At 37.5% G+C, this 16320-nt stretch overlaps 3 protein-coding genes across 5 annotated transcripts in view; all 3 read left to right on the forward strand.

Moving 5' to 3' along the window:
- Positions 1 to 8794, forward strand: part of LOC133734880 (B3 domain-containing protein Os07g0679700-like) — a 59262-nt gene extending 50468 nt beyond the window's left edge. The window contains exons 2-12 of the mRNA XM_062162510.1: positions 3776 to 4942; positions 5121 to 5259; positions 5962 to 6223; positions 6429 to 6528; positions 7068 to 7133; positions 7238 to 7303; positions 7469 to 7534; positions 7683 to 7748; positions 8069 to 8134; positions 8487 to 8534; positions 8578 to 8794. Coding sequence (XP_062018494.1) covers positions 4829 to 4942; positions 5121 to 5259; positions 5962 to 6223; positions 6429 to 6528; positions 7068 to 7133; positions 7238 to 7303; positions 7469 to 7534; positions 7683 to 7748; positions 8069 to 8134; positions 8487 to 8534; positions 8578 to 8664 — 1080 coding nt within the window. The 5' untranslated portion in view covers positions 3776 to 4828 and the 3' untranslated portion in view covers positions 8665 to 8794. The remainder of the gene's footprint in view (positions 1 to 3775; positions 4943 to 5120; positions 5260 to 5961; positions 6224 to 6428; positions 6529 to 7067; positions 7134 to 7237; positions 7304 to 7468; positions 7535 to 7682; positions 7749 to 8068; positions 8135 to 8486; positions 8535 to 8577) is intronic.
- On the forward strand, positions 1388 to 2368 carry LOC133730896 (uncharacterized). Its single transcript, XM_062158402.1, has one exon. It carries the CDS (start codon positions 1388 to 1390, stop codon positions 2366 to 2368), a length of 981 nt encoding a protein of 326 aa, XP_062014386.1.
- A 989-nt stretch (positions 8795 to 9783) lies between the features above and the next one.
- Positions 9784 to 16135, forward strand: LOC133734877 (disease resistance protein LAZ5-like). 3 transcript variants are annotated; one of them, XM_062162497.1, is made up of 6 exons: positions 10162 to 10358; positions 10647 to 10735; positions 13901 to 14380; positions 14460 to 14768; positions 15104 to 15436; positions 15536 to 16135. In XM_062162497.1, the coding sequence occupies exons 1-6, from the start codon at positions 10302 to 10304 to the stop codon at positions 15588 to 15590; spliced, it is 1323 nt and encodes a 440-aa protein (XP_062018481.1). In that variant the 5' UTR covers positions 10162 to 10301; the 3' UTR covers positions 15591 to 16135. The 3 variants fall into 3 exon arrangements, with proteins under 3 accessions (XP_062018480.1, XP_062018479.1, XP_062018481.1); XM_062162496.1 differs by lacking the exon at positions 10647 to 10735 and having other exon boundaries at positions 9784 to 10358; positions 15107 to 15436; XM_062162495.1 differs by lacking the exon at positions 10647 to 10735 and having other exon boundaries at positions 9785 to 10358.
- Positions 16136 to 16320: the final 185 nt, after the last annotated feature.

A 16320-nucleotide genomic window follows, 5' to 3' on the forward strand; every position in this document is an offset into this window, starting at 1 on the left:
CTCCCAATAATCTTATTATTGCCAACCAAATTATAAATAAAAAAAAAGGGAAAATGTCCTTTTTCTCAGTGAGTGACAAGTCTGGCTCTCTCACTTTCAGATTAAAAATGTTTTAAGTGCATGATCAAGTTACTTGTTTTAATAATTAGTGACGAGTCTCACTCTCTGGCTCTTTTGCTTGAGATTGTTGCGATACCGGGAGAGTTGCAATACGCCAACACTGAGAGCTAGTGCCTGTCGCTGTCGCTACCGGGAGATGAGAATGGGTGCCCAGATCAATCCTTATTGTGGGCTCTTCAAATGAGAGAGAGAGAGAGAGAGAGAGAGAGAGAGAGAGAGAGAGAGAGAGAGAGAGAGAGAGAGAGAGAGAGAGAGAGAGAGAGCTGCCGGGATGCAGCTCCCAGAGATGATGAGGTTAATGGTGAGAAGTTGCCGAGAGGAAGAATGGTGCCAAGATGCAAAATGGTTGCCGGGGAAGTGAGGCATGGGTATGAAGGGAGGACTCGGGTGCCCAAATTAATGGTGGGTGTTTGTCTCAAATTATCAAATCGAAGGGATGGTGCTGGTGATCGACACTGGAACTAATCAAATGGCGCCAGCGACGGCGCGTTGGCGAGTAGTTTTATTTCTGGCCATTGCCGGACGATCTGGAGAATGAGTTTTGCTTGTTTGAGGAGTGTGAGCACGATTAAGGCAGTGGTGAGTCGTAAAAAGTGAAGTCTCTAGACCAAGGAGAGAGAAAAACTGAGATCTTGTTTCTCTCTCTTCAAACATGAACCCATAACGTCAAGCTTGTCGGTGCGTGAATCTGCTTCCGGGGTGTCGCCGGATGTGATAAAGGCCAGGTTTGAGTCGCCAGAGATTGGTGGACGCCGTGGTGGTGGAGGTGAGGCGCGGTGATGACAGGAAGTTGGTGTTGGAGGAGAGAGAGAGAGAGAGAGTCAGTCTGAGAGGAGTCTGAGGGGAGTAGTTTGTTAATTAAAATGAGGGCAAAACTGTCATTGATGTTTAAATTGGGTGAATGGGATTAAAAAAGCTCTTAGTGGAGCAAGTGGGCAATTTTTAGGCTTAAATTGGGTAAGCGGTCACGGCCCCAAATTTCAAAATCGAAAAATAAAAAAATTCATATAGAGAAAATGACTAATGCAAGGGCGGGGGTGGGGAACCCGTTCCCCGCAGGGGCTGAGCGGGGAATCCCCCATTTGAAAATATCCCCAGATGGGGAATGGGGGCGCTTAAATAGTGAGTATTTAAAAAAAAAAAAAAACCGGCCTTTAATAGGCTAAAGCCTAAAGGCCTTAAATTTATTAAAAAAAAAATAAAAAATAAAAACCTTGCCCATATTGAAAATTGGTAAATAGGTGGGTATGAGTTTACCCATTTAGAAATGGGTTGGGTAAATACCCATACCCGCGAATTATTTGATGGATATTACTCATTAGATATTACCTACGAACTATTATTGGGTGGGTATTACCCAACGGGTATAAATGCCAACTCTAATTATGTAGCAAGAGATTTGGCTGCTTTGGGGCTGATCTTATCCCCTCAACCACCTACTGACCCTTTAAAGGTGGTCTGGAAGACTATATGGAGTGCGAAAGTACCGGGTAAGGTGGCCTTGAATGCATGGCGAATTGCAGCAAATATTCTTCCTACAAGACGAAATTTAAGCTTGAAAGGCTATGATGGTGATACGGGATGTGTTTTGTGTAGCCATGATCCGGAGGATAGTTTACACTTGTTTATTAATTGTCCTTATGCAAGTGATATTTGGTCAAAGGCCGGCTTACAATGGTCAGTGAATGGTGCTGCATCTATGCATGAATGCTTATTGGCTACACTTCCTAGATTAAATAAGGAAGAAGTGAACAAGACACTTATGCTACGTTGGGGAATTTGGAAAAATCGTAATAGCCAAGTATGGGAACAAAAGAGTAAGCATGCTTCAGAAACTTTCCTGATTACTCTTGGCTGGTATGAAGATGTCAAGAGGAGCAATGCTAGTCCAGTAGTACGTTGCAGACAAGGAGTTAAGTTGGTTAAACCTAGGGCAGGACAGTTTAAGATGAATTGTGATGGAGCGTATATACCTTCAACTAGACGTGGAGGAGTTGGGTGTGTATCGCGGAACAGTGAGGGTGAGTTTTTGGCTGGTGCATCGCGCCCTCATGCACTACTTACCTCCCCTTTTCACGCCGAGCTGCTTGCACTAAAGGAAGGCTTAAGGCTAGCGATGACTTTACAATACACAGAGATAACGTTTGAGAGTGACTGTGCTCTTTTGGTTCAAGCCTTCCAGCAGGAAGACCAAGACTTATCAACTATGTGCCTATTGATTTATAAGCATGCTTCAGGGGAATCCTAGTTTTCAGGTTACTCATGTACAGCGAGAAGCAAACATGGTTGCACTTACTAGCTTCTCATGCACTGAGATGTAGTGATAGCCAATCATGGTTTGTACAAGCTCCTGATATTATAAGGGGTGTCTTTTGAAACGAAAGTTCTCGTTAATTGATTCAATGAAATCACTTTCTTTTTTTTTTAAAGTCTGAAATAAATTTTTGAACGGCATCCCACCGTGGCCAATCTCAAGTCTTATCTTAATTGTTCTTATCTTGCAGGGATTCTGAAAAGTTTTGCCCATATTTCGGCCATAAATTGAAGTAAACCTCTCGACTGACAGGTATGCTCTTTTTTTCTTTACCAAATTGTTTTCCAGATATAAATTTCAATTTAAATTTTGGTCTGCATCCCACTGGAGCAATCTCAAATCTTATCGTAATTGGTCTCATCTTAACCATTTCTAGTTGCTCCGAAAAATTGGATCGACAAATCTTCAGACCTTAAATACTTGTTTCTTGTTTAATTTTAATTTCTTTACCTCTTAAACTATCAATTGATATTTAATCAGCCTCTCATCAATGACTTAGTGAAGGTTTTGAGACTTAGTATAATCGATCTTGTTTTTTACATATTCAAGCTGGATCAGAATATTGCACATTGCATAATCAATAAGTAACACATTATTTTCATTTGTTATTTTTCATTTCGGATCAAAGAACCTTTCATGTAATTGATAAATTTTTGTTTTGATTTTTGATTTTGGGTTTTTGTATCTTTTATATGATTAAATTTTGAAATTATATAATATTCAAAAACTTATGCGTACAAATGTGGCCACCCTATCTGAATTTGACGGGAAAAAAAAAATAATAAAGGAGGGAAAGTTGCGAGTATAAAAGGCAGGTTGTTCTGAAAACGACGAACCTGACCCACTTTTGGGTTCTCCCCGAGCTTTGGAAACCATCAAAATTCTCCTACTTTTTCAATCTCGCCCACCAGATTCATCCCCCCACTTTTGCACTGTGCTGCAATGCACAGTTTGAGCATTTCACATGCGCCGAAGAGGTTTATCTTGGGCCTGGGAAGCTTTTGGGTTCCCCTTGACAAAGTCAAAAAAAAATATAAGATGTCTTCTCCGTCTAAGACTTCTTTGGTCTTTCGCCATCTTTTAGAATATCGTGTAACCCAAAAAAATTTAGCCTAAAAGCAACTGGGACAAGGTTCTTGGTCCCACAAGAATGAATTAAATCTGAAGACACATTCTCAGTCTACACTGTACTGGTGCAGGGTATAATTTGGTTTTTTGTGACAAATCACTAGGACACCATACAGGTGAATTCCTTACAGGAGAACTTGCTCATAGCACTGACCTCATACTTCAAGAACCATTCTTGGGAATGTTAGTTATTGATAAAAGATGTATTTCCAGGATACTTCCCACACTCTTTCTGGATGAAGAAGAGCCCGAAGTGTATTGACTAAATCTACGTGCCTCAAGAGTGATAGTACTCTTTGTGGAATTGTAGGGTCCTGCAATATAAGAGCAAGTTAATTCAAATCACTTCCTCAACCAAATGGCACGAGCGTACTGGTTGCTTGCATGGAACCAACGTCATAACATTTGGTAGTTGACAGGTCCAGTGAATTTTAAGCAATTTAATTTGTTATATGTACATAGGAAAAAAGGGAGGAGTATGATTAAAGTAGGAAACTTATTATTTATATTAAATGTTGCCGTAGAATATGAAACTTATTATTTGTATTAAATTTTGATGTAGAACAGTTTAAATAAATACAGCATGCTTAACTTGGTTTGAATAATTTGATTTACCGTTCTTTTTGTTTTCCAATTCTCAGCATGTTCTGTTAAGTAAATCTGATATGCTCCCAAGCACTTGTCTGCTGTAACATAGGGTTTTCAGTCTTATGGTTGATTTTATTTAAGGTACCGAGCTTTCATACTTGGACTAGTATATCTGCCACATTGTCATGTGTTGGACAGCTCTGAGCATTAAAAGAAGTAACAGATGATTATAGTTCAAGTTTGGTTTTATCCTCGGGTTTTTATTCTCTTATACTTATTACCTCCTGCAATCCTAGCAACAATTGGGACCTAATGTCTTGAATCCGCACAAGGAAGTTAATTCAAACAGAAATCCTTAGCTCAAATTGGTGATGATTAATAGCTTTCTTGAAACCGTAGTCAAAGCAAAATCTTACCTTAGAAGGGACGTAGGTCGATCATTGGTAAAGAAGTTACCGAACTGTACCTGTAGCCCATCCAATGCAATTTTTTATTTTGTGAGGTCGTACTTAAGAAAGTATCTAATGCATAGCAATTTTCCCATGTGATCGACATAAATGCTAGGTCTTGAGTGTAAACTTTTGTATTTACTGTAGTGTGGTGTTAATTTTTCATATGGTGAAGTTTGAAAGTGCAAATGTGATTAATTATACATATATTCCTCATAGTTTTCGGTAAATGGTAACTTTCTTAATCCTTTACAAAGTTAGTTTTGCTTATGTGAATGGTATATTTTGTGAAACTTTTCACATGGAAGCGGAAGGCTGGAGAGACTGTGCTGTTTGTGGGAAGGTGAGTCTTCTTTTTGTTTTTAGTATAATTTTATTTTTTCCAATTTTGTTTCTGACATCTGTTTGTGAATCAATACAAATTCTATTAGAATTTGATTCAGATAAGGACATAAAACTCTGTCTTTCATTCTATCATCAATAATTTTTGAAAGAAACTAATAATTCGTTTCCTTATGCAGCCACTCCATTGTGGGTGCATTATGTCATGCAACAAGTATGCACCTCTGGATTTCGGAGGTGTAGGTTGCTCAAAATGCTTACTAGAAGTTGATCAGTCTATTGCTTCAGGTCGAATGACCAGAATGCTGAAAGCAATAGGTCAGTGATGTATGGTGAATTCTTTATATAGTGTATATACGTTTTGAGATTTAGTATGTGTGGATGCCTGCTGTAGCTGTCCAGTCTATGCTTTTTTGTGGGTATTCCTTTGTTGGAAAATAGTGTGCTTGGATGAGTGAGGACCTAACATTCATATCCGCACGTAGCTGATGATCATGTGCAAATATATAAAATAACTGAGCTACTTTTGATTTGGAGGTCTCACTGCAAGAGACAAAGTATACAATTATGTATGTCTAACATGGTAAATTTCACAATATAAACACGTCTTTCTAGATTATCAGATTTTTTTTGGAAGATACCTTATTCGCTTGTTAAATACAGCAGGCAGTGTTTATGTGCTTGGGTTGAAATCTCTCAGGAATTAGACAAGGAAAGTTAGACAATAAATGAAATGAAGAAACATTGGTTACAAACTGCTTGTTTTGTTCCGAAGATTTTACCCAACTTCTCCGTTGGCTTCTTCAAGCCTGAATTTTTTCTTTTTTCTCTTATTGGAATCAAAACAACTAAATAAGTAATGGAAATATACTACATAAATAGTTTATCTTCCATATTCTTTTTCACCAACCAAACATAGGTTGGTTTGACCTTCTATGCTGTTATACTGGTAAAAAAATATTGTAATATGACTGAATGAGGGACTGACTACTGACCAAAGCCAGTTCTCTGCTATTGCAGTTGCCACGTATAAGACAGATCCAACAGTTTCATCTGATCCTACTGAGAAAGTTGTCGAGTCCCTTTCTCCTGGATCTTCACAAGCGCCTGCTCCTCATTTTGGAGAAGAAGCCAATACGGATGCATCTAAAGGAGATACAGCTTGTGAAACCAAAGTAGACAGTGAAATACCTCAAGTGGATATCTCCACAGGAAACCATTTACACCCTGACAATCTGCCGAAGATGACAAGTGCTGAGCAACTCCAAAAAGTCTCCGGAAAGTATCCATTAATCTTGTGTCATAGGTTTTAGATGTTCCAAGAAGTAAGTAATCATGTTCTAACATTAGTTATATTTTAGAAGATATTTTGCTTTTTCTTTTTTCCAAGTTCATTTCAGTTTCAGTAATAAGCTTGGCTTACTGCGATGCAAAAGTTGGTTCTATATACTATCTACTTTGAGGTTTGCTTCCTTGACCAATCTAAGCTTAAACTCTGATCTTATACCTCTGTTTGAGAAGTCATCAACCACAAGTGATGCTAATCGTAGTACAGGATGTCTTGTGATACCAAAGAAATACGCAGAGGTGAGTTCCAGTGCTCCAGACCATAAACTCCTAAATTTTACAAGCACAATAAGTCAATAAAGATGATCATGATATCTTCGTTGTGTTGTCATATGCTACCGTTTTTTTTTTTTTTTTGAGAAGAGGTGGTGATATCATACCTTGGGAGTTGTTTTTTCAAGTTGTTGGTGCTGCAGTTGCTTTTACTTTTCATAATCATTGTCAGTTCATTTTTCTGGATTCAGAAAAGTCCTCAGTTATATCTCTTTCTAGGCTAATTTATAAATTCATATTTGAGGCTGAACAATCATTTTGGCCATTTAGTTAATTAACTCTGTTGATCCTTAATTCAAACGCAACAACCTTCAGTTAATTAACTCCAACACCTATAGAAACAAGTCTAAAACAGACCAGGTAGATGGCTTCTTTTCAAGGACTTGATTACAATCATATGTTGTTACTATTTTAAGTTATACGTACTCTGATCCTAAGTTTTTATCAAACAACTAAGCCACTACTCTGTACTTGAGTTTGATATGCGACATCATTGCTTCTAATAGGAACAATCTCCTAGGGACATTGAAACCGGCCCTACGCCTGTAGATGCAAGTCTGAAAGTAGACCACGTAAATAGAATCTTTTTGACTAGTTGACTACTTGACCTTCATTGCAATCATATGAGCTACTACTCTGTATTAAAGTTGTGACGTTATGTCATTGCTTATAATAGGAACAATCTCCGATGGATATGGAAACAAGTCCAATGCCTATAGTAACAAATCAGAAAACAAACCAGGTAAAATGTTTTTTATTTTTTTATTTTTTATTTCTATTACTCAACCTTTAATACAATCATACGTTTCTATGATTTCCAGTTATACTTGATTCTAAGTTTATCACGAAACAAGTGAGCTACCACTCTTTACTTGAGTTTGATATGTGGCATCATTGCTTCTAATAGGAACAATCTCCAAGGGACATTGAAACAAGTCCAACACCTGTAGATACGAGTCTGAAAACAGACCAGGTAATATAGCTTCTTTACGACTACATGACCTTCATTGTAATCATATGTTTCTATATTTTCATTTATATTTCAATTTTATGCTTTTACTAAACAAGCGAGCTATTACTCTGTGATTGAATTGTGATATGCGATGTATTGCATCTAATAGGGACAATCTCCAAGGGATATGGAGACAAGTCCAACTTTTGTAGAAGCAAGTCGGAAATCAGACAAGGTAATTAGTAATTAGTTTCTTTTCGAGTACTTGACCATCGTCACAATCATATGTTTCTTTAGTTTCAGTTATACTTTGATTCTGAGTCGTTACCATTATGATGAGCTTTAACAGGGACAATCTCCACGGGATATGGAAACTAGTCCAATGCCTGTACAAGCAAGTATACAGACCACATTTTTTTTTTTTTTTGATTACCCTACCTTTTTAATCATATGTTTCTATGATTTCCAGTTATACTCTGATTCCAAGTTTTTACCAAACAAGTGAGCTACTACCCTATAGTTGAGTTGTGATAAGTGTGCCATTGCTTCTAATAGGAACAATCTCAAAGGGATATGGAAACAGGTCCAACACCTGCAGAAACAACCCTTAAAACAGACCAGGTAAATAGCTTCTTTTGGAGCATTCGCCCTAATTACAACATATGTTTCTATAATTTCCATTTATACTTTGATTTACTGTTCAAAAAAGAAAGTTATACTTTGATTTTTAAGTATTTACCAAACAAAGGAGCTACTGCTCTATAATAGATTTCAGTGATATCATTGCTTCTAATAGGAACAGTCTCCGAGGGGTATGGAAACAAGTCTGAAAACAGACTAGGTAAACAGCCTCGTTTTGAGTATCGAACCTTCATTACATTCATATGTTCCCCAGTTATATTTAATGAATAAAACTAGTGTTAATCAAAAACATTCACCATTAATAAACATCTCTGTTTTCCATATCCTCCAGGACTGTGAACCGTGTGCTATCCTTGGATGCATGAAGGTTTTTATGCAATTTCAGTCCAAAACCACTCATTTGAGTGTCACAGCAGTCGTCCTTCTCCATTAGGCTTTTTAGACTTTCTGCTCCAAAGCGGAAATTGAGTAATTTTCTTTGTTATTTCCATCTTGCGAGTGTAAACTGAAATGATAGAGGAGATACTTACTAGCCATATATACTGTAGGTTTAAGTGCACTTCAAATATACAATGGCTTTAAGGTTATTTCAGATAATATGCCTTTATTGTTTTTTCTTTTTGAGCAAAAGACGAGTGGCTATGAATATGATCAAATTACACCATGGAGGAGAATTGGTTGACTAGAAGGAAAAACCAAAGCTAGATAAAGCAAACCAATAAGCCAAAAGCAATAAGTAACTGTATTTTTATTGCACAAGCCTTTTGTATATAAAGCTAAAATGTCAACATTAGAAATTGGGAAGAGTTCACAATGTTTGGATATTGTATATCAAACAACATCCTAAATTCAGATCCAGATCCAGATCCGGATCCACCTAATCTCGAAGACCCCACTGTAAACCGGAATCGATTCTAAATTCAAACCTGAAGACGACCACTTGAAAACCGGAAAACCCGCACTGAAATTGTAGACGAGAATGTCCATAACAGTACAACGACCCCAAAAAATACATGTGATTTCATTCAGAATATGGTGCCAAAAATAAATAACACGTCTTTCACAAAGACACTTTTTTGTCAAACACGAACATAATGTCAAAAATAAAAATAAATAACACGTCTTCCATACAGACACATTTTTGTCAAACAGGAACATAATGCCAAAAATAAATAACACGTCTTCCACACAGACACATTTTTGTCAAACCGGAACATAATGCCAAAAATAAATAACACATCTTTCACATAGACACGTTTTCCATAGATTCATACTTGCTCAGCTGCTTTCATACTTGCTTCAGCACTAGATAGAGTTAGTTTAGTTATTTAATTTATTAATTAATTAAGCATCTAGGAAGCTAAGTCTTACCTAATTCTGTAAAATATTAAGTAAAAGAATTTTCTAAGCAAATTTTTTCGATTGAAAGAAATTTCTGAGCAATTGAGAGGATTGGTACCATGCTTTTGCACTAAAATTACTAAAATTAAGCATGTAGGAAGCTTCGTCTTACCTAATTCTGTGAATAAATAAGTAAAAGTATTTTCTAATCAACTGAGAGAAATTGGTACCATGCTTTTCTGTTGCCAGTTGACTATATAATTAACATGTAGCTAGCTTTTGCAGCATATCATGTGAAAGAAAAATTTTGTGCTGAGTTTCGGCGATTCCGGCCAGGCGCCAGCTGAACTTTCAAGATGTCCTACTCCTATAGGTATGTCATAGTAGGAGGAAGATTTCCATGGAGTAAACCTTCCGTGCAGCGTACTCAATTGATTGATATTGGGTTCTACCATCCATCTGGAAGTGATCTATACAGCCTAGATCCAGATATAAAGAAACAAAGGGAAATGTTATACAGCCAAGATCCAGATATAAAGAAACAAAGGGAAATGTTACAAAGGATGGACGCAATCAATTCGGTAGCTCATCTATTTCTTGTGACAAAAAATTTGGCACGGTCGGAGGCTGCATTAGATAAACTCTCGGAGCTTCTGGGAGAAGCGGATAATAATGTAGAAAAAACAGTGCTGCCAGTATTCTACGGTGTTGATCCCTCCGATGTACGACATCAAACAGGAAGTTTTGCTCAAGCCTTTGCAGACCATGAGAAAAAGTACAAGGATGACCCACAAAAAGTAAAAAGATGGAGAGCTGCTTTAACGAAACTGGGAAATCTTGCAGGCTGGGTTTCAAAGGACTGGTATGCATTATTTTTCCCTCTTCTTTCATTTTCTTATTTGTCATCTATTATTTAGTTACCTTATATAGCAGACCAGCAGTTGCCTCATTTTTTCTTTTTTCTTTTTTTTTTTTTTTTTTTGAGAAAGAAAGGAGTTGCATTCTATAATTTTGTTATGCAATTGAGATTATATCGGGAATAAGTATATCGGACATGCAATTATATATACTTTTTTCAAAACTTTTTTTTTTTTTAATCGAACTCATGACCTTTACAATGTTGGAATTATAACTTACCAACATGTCATAGACAGGCCCGGCCTTGCCCAAGGGCAGCCTTGGCGACAGCCCAAGGCCCAAGGGAAGATGGGGCACCATTTGGTGTTTAAGTTGTTGCAGGTACCATAGCCAATTAGCCATCTATAAAGCTCTGTTCAATGTTTACTTCTCTCTTCCTTTTTCTATTCTACCACTTTATACATGTCCTTTTTCACTTTTTAGTTTATATTTATATATATATATATATATATATATATATATATATATATATATATAATTTGCAATAATATGCTACAGAATGTAAATATATATATATATATATATATATATATATATATATATATTATTTCAAAATTCTAGACTCACTAGCTGGATGTTTTCTTCTTCGACGACTCTGATCTAGTCATCACAAACTGCAAAAAGTCAAGCACCATTATAGTAAAGTCTCTCACTCTCTCCAAAATGTTGATATCAAACAAATTTCTCTTTAAATTTGGGGTTTCAATGTTTGTTCATCCCTCAATTCATTTTCATCATATGTCCCTTGAATCTTTCTCCTATCTGTTTTTCATCTACCAATACTCCTCTCTAATTTTTTGTTCTTCTACGGTGATTAGACAAATTTTTTGACATTCCATGGTGCAAGTTGAGGATTGTTCTTTAATTTTGAAATTATGAATATTAGAAGTTATGTTGCTTGTTTTCTGTGGTTCTGTTGATTATTCTAACAACTTGTTAATTCTTAACTTTTTAAAGCCAAATTAATCTCAGAATTGTCATCGAAAAAATCTTCGAACTAGCCTTGGGCATCAAAAAAAAATTTCGCCATGGGCATCAAGAACCTCAGGACCGGCCCTGGTCATAGATCACCAGCCAGAACTTCTTTCCTACATAGTTATTTTTCACCTAAAAAATTCATTGGATATTAATTGAAAGAAAACTTGTATGAGAAACATTCATAAAGGTCAATAAAAGAAAAATGAAAAATGTAGTAAGTCTTTTAGGCGAGCTAATTGATCCTTTACTTGCTTGTTTATAACTATTAGAAATTAACCACGTGGTGTGGTGTGGTGTGCTGGTCGAGCGGCCTAGTCTGGAACCTCCAGGTCTAGCGTTCGATTCCCAGCTCCATCCCGTGGCCAGCAGATTTGAGGGACCTTTGTTTGTTAACACGAGGGTTCGTGCGTCTGCGGTGCAGTGATTAGTCTGGCAAAGCTGAGATACACTGCATGAGGGTGCGTGTGTGGTTCTATTGACGTCTTCCCCCTAAAAAAAAAAACTATTGGAAATTGTTATACACCTCACAAAATATCCTTTTTTTTTTTTTTTTCATTCATCCCCACCCTATCAAAGTATCAATCCTTAACCCTGACATCTATAATGTTAGCAATGTCAGCTTTTCAAAGGTTACTGTTCAGGAGTACCTCAAAATATCAATGTATACACCTTTTTGTTTTGTTTTATTACATCAATGGTCTATAGTACTAGTATGGACAATTAAAGTCTAACAAAAAGTGCCTTATAACAATTTGAGGCGTATTGTAACAATTCTCAAATTATTTTATTTTTATTTGAAGTATATAAATGTAGTGGCTACATGTAAGAAAAACTATTATAAATGCCTTATTAATAGTACTTAATAATTATTATAAATGCCCGAACTTGATTGAAGTCTTTGCAGACAAGCTGTAGACGACTATCCATAAAATTTCATTCAAATTAATGAATTATTACTTGTTTTATAACTTCATTTACTACAGTTGATTTCCACGTCAAAAACCCATTTGCAATTTTAGTCAAAACAATTTATTTAGTTTTTTAATCGTTTTTCTTTTAGTACGCGACAAAAAATAAGAAACAAAAAGACAAAATAATATGTTGCCAGTCCTTTACTGATTGTATGATATTTAATTTTTTTAGTGATGATAGTAAAGAAAAATTAAAAACAAGTAGGAAAAAGATTCTAATCTGATTCATTTTTTTTTTTTTTTTGAAAGGATTTGATTTTATTAGATATCAAAGCCATGAAAACAGGCCAGAGTCTAACAGAACTTACAGATAGAATCCCGGAACAAACCGGATAACCTATCCAAGCTACAACTAGACCCATTAAAATCTCTGGGACGCTCGCTGAACAGCAAGCCTAAAACTACGCAAGAATAATCTCGCTTTCTAAGGAACAACTATTCATCTAGTCTAATCTGCCAATCACGCAATTGTGGTACAAATATCAACTAGAAACATCTTAGAAAAGCTTATAGAAATTACCCCTACATCAAAAGGCTTGAGTCCAGAATGTCTAAAGAAACTAGAAAACTTAAGAAAACGCTAATCCCTTCCCCGTAGGGTTGGAACCAACATCATCTTCAGCCTCCTTAGTAGTCAACAACCTCGGCATCAGGTCGCTCCTCGGGCTCTTCTTGAGGGTCTCCAACAAATAGCCCCCATTTTCATATTCGAGCCAAATAGGCCCAGTCCCAGTCTTTGGCCCACGAACAGCAGTCCCTGTCTTTGGCCCACGAACATCATCCCTAGGCCCATTCAACTCAGGCCCAGAGACCTCCGGCCCAGCAACCAGCCCGGTCAAACCCGCAGCCAAACCTAGTCTGAAAACCGTCAATTTTTCCGGTGCCGCACTGACCTCCATATCCAACCGGTCTCAGCCACCGGCACAGTCACCGCCGGCCCTTGAGAGACCCGCCTTGGTCCACCTGTTGCCACCACAAAACCTGGCGCAGCTGCATCCCCACTGCCTGGACCGAGGACTTCCCAGCCCGACACCACCGAAGGCACCGAGCCACGTTGTCACCGCCCCCGAAGCTGCAGGCGTCGACACCAGCGTCGCCGCTCCAACCCGATCCGCAAAGCCACGGTCGCAACAACACCCTCAGTTGAGAATCGCTTCAACCAGAGACCTCGAAATCCTTGATCGAGACCCCAGCGTCGTTGTAGGAGAAACCACGATCTCTCCAGGCCCACGCCGTCGTCGTCTCGCCATTGTCCGGTCTGGAGAGTACGAGCCTCCCTACCGCCATCACGAAACCTAGGTTTCTTCTTCCAGGGTCGCTCCGCAAGTTTCGGAGGCCCTCTCATCTAGTTGTATCTGATTCATTTAAATGAAGCTGCCGGAATAAAAAAAGATATTGCCATCCAATTGGGAAAACTTTTTCTCTAAATCTCTTAAAAATTCAAGATCAAGATATTGCACGTATAACTTGAATATATGATGAAATATTATGCTTTCCCTAAACTAATCGAATAATATTATCTCTGTTCACTGTATAGGCACGAAACAGAACTCATTCCAGCAGTTATTCATAAGATACGGAAACATGTGCCGTCAACACCTGCTTGTCGACGGAGGCATGATGTCTTTCTAAGTTTTAGAGGGAAGGATACCCGCTTGAATTTTACGAACCATCTATATGCTGCATTAATTCAGTGCGGAATTTCCACCTTTAGAGATGACATAGATCTTGAGAAAGGAAAGTCCATTCGCAAACAACTCGACAAAGCAATTGAGGGATCAAAGGTTTGGGTTGTCATCGTTTCACCAGACTATGCTTCCTCAAAATGGTGCTTGAATGAGCTTTTGAAGATTCTTGAATGTAGAAAAGCATCTAAAGTGGGAGGGAAGAATGAAACTTTGATGAAGCCATCTGCAGAATATGAAGAACAAGTTCATACCCTGGTGAATGGAGACAAAACACATAAGGGGAAGGCTAGTTTGCGGAACAAGGAAAACATCACTGATCATAATAAAAGGTTATTCATCTTCAGTTTCTTGCATGTTAATTAATCATTCTATTTCCTTTGCCAATTGTTTTAGTACCGTTGTTTTCAGGGAAATGGGTGAGTTCAGACTTGGTGTTACCTATGGCGGAAAGTGGGTTGGTTCTGTTTACATAGGTGGTAGGACAGAAGAAATAGTGGTTTCAGAAGACATTACTTATAATGAGCTTCTAGATCAACTGTATCATATTGTTGGAGTATCTCCAAATGAAAATGAGATCAAGATCAGTACGATTGATGAATCAAAATCACCAGCTTATCCTGTGGAGATAATCAATGATGATGACCTCAAAAATTTTATTGATCAGAGCATTTCTTCCGATATGCACTTGAAGCATCCATTGCCAAATTCCTTTGAAAGGTACTCTCAACTTTTAATTTTGTGATACTTTTGGTAACACAACTTCAGACTTATTGATCAATTGTGTTTGTCTTCTTTAGCTACTAAAATGCTTTGATATCTTCTAGTACTTTGGTTCACCTAGTAATAGTATTACTCTTATTTTAATTATTTACTACCACATTACTATTGCTGTTATTGTTTGGGATACCAGAGCTATAATAAAACGAAAAGTGGGGTTTTGTTTAGGGTTTATATATATATATATGTTCGGGGTAAATGATATAGACATGAGTTATTTAGATAGTTTCTCATTGTCTCATTATTCATGGTGTACTTTATCTGCTAATTTTCAGCAGGAGTATTGAAGTTAGAGTTTTGGTTAACCATGATGGGGAGTGGGTGAATTCCACATATGTCGGTGGCAAAACGAAAGGAATAATAATCTTAGAGGACATTACGTATCAAGAACTTGTTGATAGAGTGTATGGTGTTGTGGGAGTTGATCCAAATGAATATAAGTTGATTCTGAAGACTGCATATAAATCAAATCTACCTACTCAACCTGTGGAGATAATCGATGATGAAGGCCTTGCATTTTTCATCCACGATGAGAATCTTTCACTGGGTATGAGCTCCATATTTACTTTGTGCACTACTCTTGAACGACGGGCATTTCCTAATGGAAGGTATGTACTCTCTTTACTTTGGTCGCACTTATATGAAATCTATGCATTAATTAGTCTATTGGATTTGGGACCTATAATCGATCTTATTATTCTTCTTAGGATGGAGACGTCATCACAAAATAGTGCTACGTACGATGGAGTCATCAAAAAGTAATTGTACAACACATCTGAGGAGGTTTGGGACATATCAGAGTTGCATTCCTTCTGTGACACCTGATCAGATGCCTTATCTTCATACTCAAGTTAGACCGTCGTCACCAAATGTTCCTTGTATGCAGCAGCAGCAGCAACAACAACATTCTTACCAACAAACGATGTCTCAGCCTTGCTACCAGCAATATCAACCATCCTTTCAGCAGCCGCAGCCTCATTACCAACAACTTCATCCTTCCTACATGCAGCTGCAGCCTTGCTATGAGCAGTATCAACCATTCTTTCAGCAGCCGCAACCTCCGCACCAACAACTTCATCCTTCCTACATGCAGCCGCCACCACCAATTCATCAAGTGCCTTACTCGCTTTAGATGTTCTGGAATGATGCAACTTGATCTCTTATACTTTTCACACCTCCTTTTAATTAACTTTCTGGTTACAAAACTTGCTCAATACACCTGTTAAATTCTTAGAGTAACCTTAATTCCATATAAAACTTGAATGTTTTACTCTTTGGGTTGTCGGTTTTGTGTCCAACCCATTTTCTTTTCTTGATCTTTTTTTCCTTTTTGAGTTTTCAACTAAAAGGTCTATGTTTAAACACAATATTCACTATAGCTACACGAGCAGTGTTCAGTGTTCACCTAGTTATAATTAGGTGATCAAGCATTTTATGGTCGTCTACCATTGAATTTAGATACTGATGGTTGAGACATATTAGGTCTATTTGA

The sequence above is a fragment of the Rosa rugosa genome, chromosome 2, assembly GCF_958449725.1.
Source record: "Rosa rugosa chromosome 2, drRosRugo1.1, whole genome shotgun sequence".
NCBI classification, from domain to species: domain Eukaryota; kingdom Viridiplantae; phylum Streptophyta; class Magnoliopsida; order Rosales; family Rosaceae; genus Rosa; species Rosa rugosa.

Bases quoted from the DNA above. Each gene is read 5' to 3' on its own strand.
- LOC133730896 (XM_062158402.1), top strand. From the start codon at position 1,388: ATGGGTTGGGTAAATACCCATACCCGCGAATTATTTGATGGATATTAC.
- LOC133734877 (XM_062162495.1), top strand. From the start codon at position 9,853: ATGTCCTACTCCTATAGGTATGTCATAGTAGGAGGAAGATTTCCATGG. The intron at 10,359-13,900 runs GTATGCATTATT...TTCACTGTATAG, and splicing joins GGCTGGGTTTCAAAGGACTG to GCACGAAACAGAACTCATTC. The intron at 14,381-14,459 runs GTTATTCATCTT...CGTTGTTTTCAG, and splicing joins ATCACTGATCATAATAAAAG to GGAAATGGGTGAGTTCAGAC.